Below are 14,429 nucleotides of genomic sequence, written 5' to 3'. Positions count from 1 at the left end.
TGATGGTAATATTGTGATGATGCGGTCTACGGTGGAGCACGCTTACGGTACCTATGTATTTACTCTTGCTTTAAAGAGACCAGGCCCCGTAGCCGAATGGCATTTCTCCGACGCCAAACGAAAGCGATACGCCGCTGGCTCTGTCGCGCCAATACGCAAGCGCGATAGAGATAGATATCTACTAGCGCTTCGTTTCGTGAGCGTTTCGTGAGCGATTGTGCCATTCGGCTAGCCACCCTGACAGGCAAGTATGGTCGCGCGATAAATGATTGCCTGCCTGGATTGTACTCATGCGGAAACACAGACTTAGGCAAAAACAGGCAAGACAAGATGTACTTAACTCAAGGCTACTGGTACACTGGTGAACTTGATTCTGGATTAAGAATTTGTTATGGTGTGAATCTGGTTTTGACTTGACCTCTAATCTTGGCCATTTCAGGGATCTAATATTTTAAATTGTAATAGGCCCCGTAGCGTAGTCCAATGGCATTTCACGACGCGAAACGAAAACGAAACGCCGCGAAAGGTAGTCTGGCTCTGTCGCGCCATACGCCAGAGCGATAGAGATAGATATCTACGAGCGTTTCGTTTCGTGAGCGTTTCGTGAGCGTTTGTGCATTCGGCTACGCAGGCTGGTGATGATGAGGCTATTAGCTGTCGATCATACTTGCTGAACTTGCGGTGCCAATACTTACGTCTTCGGCGTGAAAAAGGTTAAAGAAATAGTAGGTGATGACACTAGTAATGGCTACTACACGTTGTGACTGTTGCGGCTAATGTTGTCATTAATCGCGTCTCCTCAGAATACCACAAAATTAATGACCTGTTTCCGTCCTAAATACAAAAAATAAAACACAGCCAATCTATCTTAAGCCACAGTATAATAAAATGTACTATCGTATAGTATGGCCACTCCCTCTCCCCGCTGAAAGTGCCGCCCACTTCCTCTCGGTTATCTCACAGTTACCGCCTGTCAAAAACGCGAATAACAGTCTAATCGACGCTGGAAAGGCTAATTGACTAACAGACCATTTTTGGGCATATTGAGTTATATACATCATTGGAATCAGCGATTTTTTCTGCGTCTAACGAGCCAGGTTTCAAAACGATCTGAAGACTTTTTTGGCTTGTTAGCAATTTGGAAAAAGGCAATTTACTAAAAACATTTTCTCTAACAAGCCACTTTTTTTGACAAATTATTGAGATACTGGCTATATGTTAACGCTAAAAACACTTGTTTGGATGTTAGTCAATTTCGTTTAATGTAATTTTATATGTTTTAGTTTATAAGTCATTTTACCAGAATGAAAAAATGTTATGATTGCACGTTAACCATTTATCTAGAACCGCGGTAGTAAAGAACTGCACGTTAGCCGTTTATCCAGAACCGCGGCAGTCAAAAACTGCACGTTAGCCATTTATCCCAACCGGCGAAATAGTGGCTTAGGTGGTTTAAGCAAATATCCTAGAAATTAATAACACAACATTCTCCTTTAATCCATTTTACTTGTCTTTGGTAAATAAAAATTACATTTAATAGTCAAATATCCTGACCGAATAATTATATTTTAATTTACGTTAGTGAATTTAAATGAACTCTTCAGTCATAGTGTAATGCGTATTAGGTATTTTAAAACCAAAAACTGACCTTGAGCGTAAACATTTTACAAGGGGGAAAGGGACGGGCGACTCTTTAGTCAACGCTTAGTGCTACTCGAGTTAAGACGTGACAGCTATCGTGCGTAATTGTGGCGATCATTCATTTCGGAGTGTTTAGAGGTAAGTAGAGGTAACATTGGACAAAAATCTACAATGGACTCTTCATATAAGAAAACTAGCAAACAAATTAAGTTCAGCCGCATACGCCGTTAGGAGAATCAGGCAACTGACTAATGTTGAGACAGCTCGCCTAGTGTATCATAGTTATTTTCACAGTTTAATGTCATATGGTATTCTGGTTTAGGGCAAAGTAGCTGACATACAGACTATTTTTGTATTACAAAAGAGAGCCATTCGTTCTATTTACAACTTAGGAATACGTGAAGAGAACTTTTCAAAGAAATAAATATCTTAACTGTAGCTTTCCAAAACATCTATGATAGTATCATTTATGTTGTTAAGAATTTAGACTGCTTCACTAAAAATTCTGATATCCATAATTATAACACTAAGAAACAAAAATAAGCTTGCCATAAAGAAGTTTCGTGTCCGCAAAGTACAGAAATCATTTGTTGGGCAATGAATGCATTAATTTTTATAATAAGTTACCTGACACTGTTTTGAGATTACCCCTCCCAGCTCTTAAGAACTACTTAAAAAAGTCATTGATATTAAAGGCTTATTACAGAGTCGAGGACTTTTTGATAGATAAACAATATAAACATGCATGGCCCGAACCAGAAACTGCAAAAAACAAATAGCAATTAAAATAATTGTATTATGTGTAGAGGACACAGTTCAGATAAGAAAGTACATAAAATATTTTATGTTTTGTAAGATCATAATATATATGATAATGAACTATTCATAAGAGCTTGTAACTAGGCCTACATGAATAAATATATTTTGAATTTGAATTTAAATTTATACATATTTAATGATATTGAGATTTATATTATCTTTTTCTTCTAAGACAATTTGATATGTTTTCTCTGAAGAAGAACGACGTATTGTTAAACTACAATATAATTTATTGACATTAATTTCCATAGAGTACTTACCTAGTCTGTTAATTTTTTTTGATGAATACTTTTGCATGTTAAATTTTATCTTGTTATTTAATGCATGTTAATTATAAGATGTAATGTACTGAAAAGAAGTGGCCCGCCGAGTTTCTTGCCGGTCCCATAGTGGATACCCCCCTCCCAACTGAGGGGGGACTGAAATCTTCTCGAGGCTGAGGCGTAGGGTTAGAGCCGGCGTAGATTTATTTGACGTTCATATGTACATTGTAATATGCCTACTTGAAAAATAAATAATTCATTTTAATTTTCAAGTCTTTGTTTTGTGTATTACTTAATTATTATTATACGTATAAAGTAATAATGATACTCGAACCTATATTTAAGTAATAAGTCGTTTTATTTATGTTCCTTTCTCTTTTTAACACAAACGCTAAGCTTACTAATAATATTTACGAGTACCTTTCTATTGTTTATTTTGAAAGTACCTATAAGTTTGTTTTTATACTGTCCCGTGTATAACTCACTGGTCAAAGGAAACGGGTCAGATAGTATGAGATCTTGAGATTCAATGTTGTGGTACTTGTAGTGAAAACGGTTACCTTGTTGACCTAGTTGACCTTGACTAGTGACTTTGCCTACTAAGTTGGAGGTCCCGGAATCGAATCCCGGTGAGGGCGTTTATTTGTATGTATATATGTAAGTAGGTACCGTATTTACCTACATTTATCTACATTAGTAAGTACCTATATATATCGTCGCCCATCACACCATAATACAAGCCTTGCTTAGTTTGGGGCTTTGTTGATTTGTATCAGATTGCCCCCAGAATATTTAAAATATATACATACTCACATACACACATTTTTACGCCTTTTTCACTACATGGTGGCGGCAGAGCGTCGAAGGTGCAACAGTAGAAACCTATGTCTGTTTTCGTACAATCAACAGCAAAAGTAAGTGTTGACCATCTTCCTTTTCATAATATAATAAGGTCTACAATCGAATAATGATCACTTACTTTTGCTGTTGCCTGCACAAATAAGTTTAACTTAATTAAAGATTCTTTCATGAGAAATACAATAGTTTTCAGTATGACATCTCATCTAAAAACAGGTGTTAGTTTTTGGTGAAGTGCCTTTTAAGCTGTTATACCAGTGTTTCATAATGTTAGCTAGTGGCTGTTATGCATTTTCTTCGATTCTAGTTTTGTTTGAAACGTCTTATTATATGTTCTTTTGGGTTGGGTTTTAAAGCTAATAGTCGCATAAGTTAAGTATCCGTTCCCTAAGAAACTATGAATATGGTGGTTAGACCTTTATCCTGACTTTGAAAAAATGACAATTGTCTAACGTGGACTTTATTTCGTAAATACGTACATATATCGGAATACAATCATATTGATCAAATAAACAACACAAATACCTCCAACTTCGTAGTACGTCATTTTATTGTATAATAAATAAACACGTTAAAAGTTATGACCTCTCAAGCGCCTTGTTTTTTCAATTTAAACTGTAAAAAAAAAGTTTATATTGGCTCTCCTGTAAAGTTTGCAAAATGCACGTTAGTCAATTAGCCTTTCCAGCGTCGACCTCAGTCGCGCCTATTTCATTAATAATTTATTTTTTGTCGCTTTCCATAAGATTCTTTGATCCATTGGTGTAAATTTCCTAAGTCCACTGATGGCGACTTTGTGGTCCAATGAAAGCGACTCTGGTCCAAAACACCTTATGAAAACCGTTTCACGATTATTCTCTAAATTTATCATAGTTTTTAGGGTTCCGCAGTCAACTAGGAACCCTTATAGTTTCGCCATGTCTGTCTGTCCGTCCGTCCGTCCGTCCGCGGATAATCTCAGTAACCGTTAGCACTAGAAAGCTGAAATTTGGTACCAATATGTATATCAATCACGCTAACAAAGTGCAAAAATAAAAAATGGAAAAAAATGTTGTATTAGGGTACCCCTTACATATAAAGTGGGGGCTGATTTTTTTTTTCATTCCAACCCCAACGTGTGATATATTGTTGGATAGGTATTTAAAAATGAATAAGGGTTTACTAAGATCGTTTTTTGATAATATTAATATTTTCGGAAATAATCGCACCTAAAGGAAAAAAAAGTGCGTCCCCCCCCTCTAACTTTTGAACCATATGTTTAAAAAATATGAAAAAAATCACAAAAGTAGAACTTTATAAAGACTTTCTAGGAAAATTATTTTGAACTTGATAGGTTCAGTAGTTTTTGAGAAAAATATGAAAAACTACGGAACCCTACACTGAGCGTGGCCCGACACGCTCTTGGCCGGTTTTTTATTTATTCTGAGTAAGGTAATTCATAAATAGATGCCAAGAATTAAAACTTCTCAAACTAGTTTTATTTTCTGACATAAAATCTATGAATTATAGAGCAGCGAAGTTAAGTGGTCCAATGATAGCAACCTTCCCCTACATGACCTTATATAGTATTTAGAAGAGTCAGGCCCCGTAGCCGAATGGCATTTCTCCGACGCCAAACGAAAGCGATACGCCGCTGGCTCTGTCGCGCCAATACGCAAGCGCGATAGAGATAGATATCTACTAGCGCTTCGTTTCGTGAGCGATTGTGCCATTCGGCTAGCCACCCTGTTCGGAAAAAGAGGAGTCGTGGAATGTATTGGAAGGCGTAACAAAAATTTACACTATATCTAAACATAAAAGAATAAATAAGGTACAGCGGGGTCAATCCCGACTGGGGGACAAATGTAACTAATAATTTTCTTCCATGTTTTACAATGTTTTTCCCATCACGGAACAATGGTGTTCCGGACCTTTAGGAGGCGTGCGCGGGGCCGAAGCCAACGCGTAGAGCCCCTTTTGACACTTTAATTACTCGTGTCATGGGACACACGCAGAGGCAACACCCGCCAGGGTGTAAGGACTATTTGAGTGAGAGTTAATGGAACCTCAAACGAACTGGGCTATTGGATGAAAGTGATGGACTAAATACTGGGCTATGGGATAAAAAACCGGACGCCTGCCTAATAAAACGGTATACAATGTTTATTATTATGTTGTATGGTTCTTCCATGTTTTATTGTTAAATAGAGTGTCCATCGGTTATGTATGGTAGGCGTGTTCAGTGGATACATGCAGAACTCAACACCATAGTGTAATAATTGCACCCCCCCCCCCCCCCCCCCCCAGTCGAGTTTTGCCCCGCTATACCTTAGATAAATAAGTATTCTATTTCTGTGCGCTTTCATTGTACAAAATACCATCGCAGGTAAGTGTAAACTGTACCCCACAATAAATACTTTAGTCTATGACAGATTAAGATGCAGAATAAAAAAAGTATTATTAACATACAGTAAATACTTTCACGCTTTATTTTTCGTGTAACTATTCTACATCTAACCTTGTCGTTGTTACTCATGTACAAATGTTTCTTAAATAAATATAGTACAATATGAAGCCTAAATAAATAAAATCTGAGGCCTAAATCAAAAATCTTTTATAGGATTTTACAAGAACATAATACTATTTTATGCAACAGGATATTAAAGGAGATCAAAAAAGACGAGTGGCGTGTGTAACAATTATAGGTGAAGCCGAAAAGACGTTACGATTATTTTTTGATTCAGTTAAACACCGTTGCATACAATACTTTTTCTACAATCATGCACTTAGTTTTTAATAGTTTCCTTGAATAACTTTCGTCAAATCCACACCGTTTTCTGTATTTTGACGCAAAGGTTTGCAGTTTGCACTGTCAGCCCAGCTGACCAAAGCCTTCCCACGCACGCGCACAGTATCATTATAATAATGCGTTGCCATTGTTACAGAGCCAAACAAGGCGTTTTCAGTTTTTCCGATACTGCGCGCATGCGCGGAAAGCCGGCGGACGCTGGCTTTGGGGAATAGACTTTTATGTAGGGTTTTAAATATCTATGCACGACCCTGTAAATGACGAATAACAGTTCGGGAGCAGAAAAAACATTTTTGACATTACTAAATCGCTATTATGTAGGGTCAAGATGCTAGCAGGCCTTCATCTCCAAGTTCTCAGGCTTCTTATGTTGGTTAGCGAGTTCTTCAGCCTCCTGTATAGTGTCGGGTAGCCGCGTGTTGAGGGTCTCCGGCGTGGTCAGCATGAGAGCGCCTGCCACTAGCGCTGTGCTGCCGAACAGGACTGATGGCAGCCATTCTACGTAGATTGCCTGAAAATACATTATACAACATTAACTCGCAGCTCTTGTAAGAGTATGCATCTTAAGTGAAGCTGACGACAGAATAACTATTTAAGTAAAACAATAAATTGGACTTTTTGGACTGAACTAATCATGTCTAATTGAAACTGATTTCCGACGTTTCGAGAACGCTTAGAAACTTCTAAGGTCAGTTTAAAAACTTATTAATCAGTGTTTCGTAATTGGATAGCTCATCATCATCATTTCAGCCGTTAATCGCCCACTGTTGAGCATAGGCCTCCCGCCACTTATCTCGGTCCTTTTGGATAGCTAACTTGATCGTTGTCTGTGTGGCGTTGATTTTGCGTGAAAATTGAAGCAAAAGAAATTAGAATGACTCAATTTTATCTCATCGATATTCACTCTTCATTATATTATGATCTCTTCAGATTTTAATATTTACTTCAAGTTAAGACAATTTTGTCTGGGTATGAAAGTACAATCGGCCAAGAAAGTGGTCTACCAGTTTTGACAAAAGTTTTTGCAAGCTCTAACGATCGCTAAGGTTGACTTGACACAGTATGGCATGACGTAAATATCGTATAGAGAGAGCCATTGTCACTGAAATAATATTATTGCAAGGGGAAATCGACCTTTTTGTCGCATGACGTTCAAATGAACCTCAACCACATCTCGGACACTGGCGATCAAATATATGAAAGAGGCGCGTTCCTAGCACACATTCTAAGCTCGTGTAGGTGAACGCGTACCATGTTTGTATGAGTGAGATCTGACAGGTTGACTGTTCGCGTTTTTGACAGGCGGTAACTGTGAGGTAACCGAGAGGGGGTGGGCGGCGTTTTCAGCGGGGAGCGGGAGTGGCCATACTGTACGATAGTACTCTTTATTATACTGTGCCTCAACCGTGAGGAACATCTTTGGTCGACTGTATCAACTGACACATACAAGCAATAGGTTAAGTTTAGTCCTTACCAGTAGCGGCATCTGTGGAGCCACGATGGACCCCAGCCTGCCCACCATGGAACAGAATCCCAACAAGCTGTGGCGCGCATGCGTCGGGAACAGCTCCGACGTGTACATGTACACGCCACTGAAGGCCTGCGTGATGGCGATCTTGCCTATCAGGTACAGCAGCGTTGCCAGCCACGACATCGCTGAAAAAAAGACATTTGTGAGTATTTTCGGGAAGAAATTTTCTAAAATAGGTAAATTTAATGTTTTTTCTAGTCAAAATCACGAGCCTTTTCGATCCTACTAGGTAAAAAAGCGTCCCAAATTTAATTTTTGCACTTCGTTACCATCTTTCAAACACTTTGTACGGTGGTTACAAAGTGGAAAGTATGCAAAATAATAAATTTTGGGTCTATATTTTGTCTCTTGTTTTTTGTCCTAGATCGCAAGGGCTCGTGATTATGAGTATTAGGAAAAACATAAAATTTACCTACCTTAGAAAAAAATTTTTTGGTGACTGTTCTCGCGAAGTCATTTTTAGGGTTCCGTACCTCAAAAGGAAAAAACGGAACCCTTATAGGATCACTTTGTTGTCCGTCTGTCCGTCCGTCCGTCCGTCTGTCAAGACCCTTTTTCTCAGGAACGCGTGGAGGTATGAAGCTGAAATTTATATCAATTACTCAGGTCTACTGTCCCTTGAAGCTGTGAAAAAATCAAACTTCTAAGCCAACGCAATCAAAAGATACAGCCGTTTATGCCGCAAATTTTCGACACTTGCAAGGGAATCAAAACCTACAGGGTGCTTCCCGTGAACTCAGAATCTTGAAATTTGGTACGAAGCAACGTCTTATAGCATAGATAAAGGAAAAATTACGAAAACCATAAATTTTTAGTTACATCACATAATATTTTTTTTTTTAATAATTTTAACCTTACTACCCATTTCCTCATAAACGCGTAGAGGTATTAAATTGAAATTCATACCAAATACTCAGGTCTATAATACCTTTAAGCTGTAACAAAATCAAATTTCTATGTCAACGCAATCAAAAGAAACAGCAATTTAAGCTGCATATTTTGAAACTCGCAAGTACTCGCAAGGGAATCAAAACCTAAAGGGTACTTCCAGTCGACCTAGAATCTTGAAATTTGGCATGAAGCAACGTTTTATAGCACACATAAAGGAAAAATTCCGAAAACCTTAAATTTTTAGTTACATTACAAAATATATATTTTTTAATAAATATAAACTTATAACTTTTTTCCTCATGAACGCGTAGAGCTATCAAGTTGAAATTCATATCAAATGCAGGTTTGTACGGAACCCTCGGTGCGCGAGTCCGACTCGCACTTGGCCGGTTTTTAGTATTAAGGAAAATTTTACATCCACGGCGTGAAATATAATTTGAAGGTTATAGTTTTGGAACCCCAGATGCAGAAGAAGGACCCACCGACGAGCCAAAGTGAATACTTAATAATAGATTAATAGCTTTACAAGGTGCACTTGTCCCAACACTGGCTAAGTGAAAAAATGATGTGATAGTGAAGACTTACAAGATATATAAGCCTTTGTTTTCATGTTTTGCAAAATTACTCCTCACGTTAAATTAGTAAAAATAAAACTATCATTAAACTTACCAGGAGGCACAAAAGCAATGGCCACGCAAGAGATCCCACAGACAATATACGCGATGAGCAGCGTCCGCTTGCGACCGATCCGGTCCAGCACCAGCGCGTTGGTAACCACCGCTATCACCTCCACAGACACCACCAGCATATAGTTGGTGTACTTATCACCAGCCAGCGACACCGAGTTTATCGCCAGACCGTAGAACACGAACGTACAGGTTATCCACCACCAGGAACAGATTGCCAGGCGACGCATTATAATAGGCGATCTGAACACTTGCATCCATAATCCGGATTCTTCTTCCTTCTTCTCAAGAGGAACTTTAGCTTCTTGGAGCTGTTTGATCGTCTCTTCAGGTAGCGTCACACCATTCATCTTCGTTGCTTTAGTAATTATTTCTAATGCGTCTTCCTTTCGCCCTTTGGAGAGTAGCCATCTAATGCTCTCAGGGAGGAAGTATATGTATAGGAGGAAGAGGAGGGAAGGTGGGTAGACGACGAGGATGAAGGTCCGCCAGTACTGGAAGGTCTTAGCGAGGAGTGCGAAGCTCAGGCCGCCGATGACCAGCATGATGCCAAGGAAAGCTGTCGTTAAGACTCGCTTCTCTTGGCCGAGCAATTCGATGGCTGAAATGAGAGAAAGTAATATTACTCTAGCAAGCCTTGATTTTCTTAAAATTTCTTACGGGACTTAATCGCGTATAGGTATTGGGTACCTACTTATCTGATTAATGTTTAAAACTAACTTTGACATTTCTATATTAAGTCTTCTCTGATACCAATGGGAGAACGACGTCCTTGAAATATTGGAGGTTAGTTTTAAAAAAATGAGTTATACGAGTTAAGGCCCGTTTGGAAATGTGTTTGTAAAACTCGTGAAACTTTAAAAAGGTAAGCTTTAATATCCAACCAATCTGATTTTTTTTATTCTTGGCCACAACCTAGCCAAAGTCAAAGACGTGGCTTACGGTGGAGTGAGTTCGCCCAGAATATGCCTGTTCACTCTTGATTTGATACAGACCAAAGGCCTTATGATGAATGTTCACCAAACAGTTGAATTACCAACACACAGAAATTATACCATGACATTTTTGGTGAACCGCTTCTTCAAATAGATTCGTTTACCTTTTCTATTGTATCCGTCAATTTATCAAAGAATGAAACTATAACAAAAGATTGGTACTGACTCATGATGAAGGCAGCAGGGAACGCGCTAGCGCCAGCCACGGTCTCCAGAAACTCCACGATGACGTACATCTCGTAGGAGACGGAGAAAGCCTTCAGGGAGCCGATGGCCCCCACCAGCACGCAGGACAGGATCAGAGCTGTTTTACGGCCCCAGCTGGAAACAAGAAAAAGCGGCTGAAATATATGGGATATCGGTCCTACATCCGATATCGGATCGGATAATGTGAAAACGCAGTAAAGTTGATTCACTTAATGTTGTTCACCCTTTCGCTGACAGTGCTACGCCTATCGACGACGTAAATACTGTCACTGAAAATACATATACACGGGTATGTCTTTTCTGCAGTAGTGGTTCGGCTTTAGAGGTAGTAGCGAATGGCTTCTTCTTCCTACTTTTATTCTGGCATTTATCCACGGTTCATAAGAACCTGGAAACCCCTTTGGCAATCCCAAGAGTTGGCGTAGACACTGGTTTTTCGAAAGTGACTGCCAGTCTAAACAAGCCCTATTAGGTTTAGTCCGGTTTCCTCACAATGTTTCCCTTTATCAAAAAGCGACTCGCAAATATCAATATTTTATTTCTTTATTCTACAATAAAATGATACATTTCAAGAATATTACCGGGATTGTGCAAAGTCAAGTCCAGGGGAAAAATGTCACTCACAAGAATAAAGATCTTACTCACTAAGTATTTTCCTTTAGTCATCAATCAGTAATAGCTTTCTAGGGTAATTCAACTTTATAAGTAGATATTTAGGGCCCTCACCGATCAGAGACGTAGCCGAGGATAGGCAAAGATACCAGCATGCCGATGTTGTGGACGGTTCCCACCAGCGTCCTCTTCCACTCTTGGCAGGCCAGGTTGAACTGAAAACATAAACACATCTAGTTTACCATCAATTCATCTCTTCAAGTTCAAAGCAAATCACATAAACACGAGCATACGGGGTGAATTTTGAGCATGTCAGTGGGGGAAGCTGCAATTTTAGAGTCGTTGCCAACTGAGCGTCCGGACCGTAAGCGGTTCAAGGAAGTCCAAGCAGGCAATTATGGTCGCGCGATAAATGATAAAACATCAGGCCGTCCCTATCGCACTATTTGTAAGTGCGATAGGGACGGTCCGATGTTTTATCATTTATCGCGCGACCAGGATTGTCCTGCAAATATATAAGTAGATCCCGTGACGCTACGCAAAAACCGTTTTAGAAAACCGGTAGAACTTTCAATTTATCTAGATTGGTTTTTCATTAAAAAAACATACGTAAGCCGGGTAACTACGTCATTCGCCTTGTTTGACCTTTCAAACAACAGTTGCATAAGACGCTATTATAAAACTATTCACCTACAGTTAACGAATTCCCACCTCACAGAAATGAGTTAATTCATTAGATTTGCAATTAAACACAAAAATACGAATCTTGACATGAATGGCAGATTCTCGACAGCATCCTTGACATTTATTATGCCTACGCAAGTATAAAACAAATGACAACTACGTAATATCATCATCAAGATCATAAAGTAACCTCGCCAAAAAACACATCCTCCAAAACACGATTCCCTGGGTACCTAGCCAATGTCGAAATTTCTTACACCTCGCTAGCTCTCTCTATCGCTCTTGTGAAGTGGCGCGACAGAGCCAGACCGCGTTCCGATTGCAACGTTACCGTCAATGATTGTCACTTCGGCTATACCCGCTGAGCGATCGTCTTTTTGTCACCAAAGCCATTGTTGTTGACTGCACGCCTCACTGACGATATCGAATGCGTTTGGAGGTGAAGGTCGATCGCTGAGTCCAATGTGCTTTATGAGAATGGGACATGGTTAAACATGTCTGGAATTATATTGGATGGTCTTTAAATTGCAGGGTCATGACTGCTATTCGTCGTGCGGAATTTAAGCGGATTTTACTAGTTTTGCGTGAGCAAAGCGAGTCATAGAAAAAAACTAAAATTATGCAGGTAAATTAACATAATCATATCATTCTAGTCAGACGAAAACATCCAGTGCTGGGTTATTTGCCTAAGGTAAGCGTCGGTGGTCGCTATCGGATGTAAGAAGCGCCTGGCATTCGTTGGCTCGTTGGGTGGACGACATTCGAAAAACTGCGGGGCACTTATTCTGGATGAGATTCGTCCAGGATCGGGATAAGTGGCGTACATGAAAGGAGGGGAGGCCTATGCTCAGTGGGCGATTAACGGCTGAAATGATGATGATGATGTTGATGTGATAATATTTTTACCAACATAGTAATTAAGATTCCGAAAGGGGTCCTTCGTGCTATTTATTATTAATATCTGGGCGACCGAGCTTCGCTCGGTTCTATTTTAATATATCACGTCTTTAGATAAAAAAAAAACTCTTATAAATACAAAAACAAAAAAAAAGACAAAAAACAAAAACTTAATTTCTGACCGGGATTCGAAACCCTGACACCTACGATCTATCTGCGTACATTAGACCGACCTCGTGCGACTGAGCTAAGCGGAATCGATGCGCGCGCGGCGAAATTAAGGACCATATTTTACGTTTACAAATGCGAAAGAAAAACTCATGAAAACTCGAAAATTCGCGTTTTCCGGGATCTAAGGCTACGCTAGATCGATTTTTCACCCCCGAAAACCCCCACAAAACAAATTTCAGCGAAATCGTTAGAGCGGTTTCCGAGATCGTCGGTATATATAAATAAATATATAAATAAATAAATAAATAAATAAATAAATAAATAAATATACAAGAATTGCTCGTTTAATAGTATAAGATTTTACGAATCGTCACAGAAAACAAAGTTCACTTCTTTATGCCGAGAAAACTAACTGACAGCCCGCGCTCGCGCCGCCGGGGTTGCCAACATACAAAAAATATATCAATCTTTGGGTAAAATTATGAGATTTTTAACATTGTCTTAAAAATATTATATAAATAATTTGTGAAGTTATGAGATTCTTAACAGTCGACCATCCTGACCCAGTGCCTGTCCCAGGCACAACACATGGATAAAAGGAATCAAACAAGCTTTAACAATTATTTTTAAAATTAACTTAAATTAACTTGTACGTTGTAATCTACCCGAAAACTTGGGATGAACGTACCCTTGAACAAAACTAATATAAAAAAAACTAGTTGAGATCACTCGAACCCAGCTGGATTAAAATGTTCTACAATCGGTCTAGTATCAGCTATTCACAAATCAAGCCATTATGTCAGGTTAGTAATTCAATCAGGATAAGTTAGTAGGTAGCGACGAACCACTACATAAATGACTCAATACAGTGAATAGAAAGAGAAAAAATATTTATATATATATATGTATATATCTGTACATCCAGTGCAACTCAACTGTAAGTACCTCTGGCCCTCTCGGCCATCCTGCTTTGTTAGAATGTCCTCATTCGTTGGACATTTTGTAGCCTATAGCGTATTATACCTGCGCGAAACACTGAATCCACATTTTACAAACTTATTTGGGACATATTAGGTAAATTTATTCTAAAACGAGAAAGAGCACTCAGTATTCCATCTAATTTAGCAGATAATTAATACACGACTATTTCCCGTTTTCTCTCTTGCTAAATAGAGTTGGAACGCTGGAACTACATTTAAAAACATACATTGAAACAATGGAACAACATTAAATTGAATATGAAATTATTCTGACGATACACAAATAAGAGAAAAACACAAGATGGAATTTCTTGCTAAATGAATCTCATAGTTTCTTACGCCCGTTATGGTAACAGCTAAATTATTTTGAATTTCTTATAGTCTACATCTTGTTTTACAAACACAG

The 14,429-nt window shown here is 38.8% G+C and overlaps 1 protein-coding gene across 2 annotated transcripts in view; it reads right to left on the bottom strand.

Annotated features, from left to right (window-relative positions):
* Nucleotides 1-5,868: 5,868 nt before the first annotated feature.
* LOC125229454 (organic cation transporter protein-like) overlaps nucleotides 5,869-14,429 on the bottom strand; it is a 55,480-nt gene continuing 46,919 nt past the window's right edge. For both annotated transcript variants that reach the window (XM_048134297.1, XM_048134298.1), the window contains exons 3-7: nucleotides 11,406-11,506; nucleotides 10,639-10,793; nucleotides 9,461-10,078; nucleotides 7,844-8,025; nucleotides 5,869-6,880 (exon numbers count right to left, since the gene is read on the bottom strand). In XM_048134297.1, the coding sequence (XP_047990254.1) occupies nucleotides 6,701-6,880; nucleotides 7,844-8,025; nucleotides 9,461-10,078; nucleotides 10,639-10,793; nucleotides 11,406-11,506 (1,236 nt within the window). In that variant the 3' untranslated portion in view covers nucleotides 5,869-6,700. The remainder of the gene's footprint in view (nucleotides 6,881-7,843; nucleotides 8,026-9,460; nucleotides 10,079-10,638; nucleotides 10,794-11,405; nucleotides 11,507-14,429) is intronic.

The sequence above is a fragment of the Leguminivora glycinivorella genome, chromosome 9 (assembly GCF_023078275.1).
Source record: "Leguminivora glycinivorella isolate SPB_JAAS2020 chromosome 9, LegGlyc_1.1, whole genome shotgun sequence".
NCBI lineage: Eukaryota > Metazoa > Arthropoda > Insecta > Lepidoptera > Tortricidae > Leguminivora > Leguminivora glycinivorella.
This window is presented reverse-complemented; position numbering and strand designations above follow the sequence as displayed.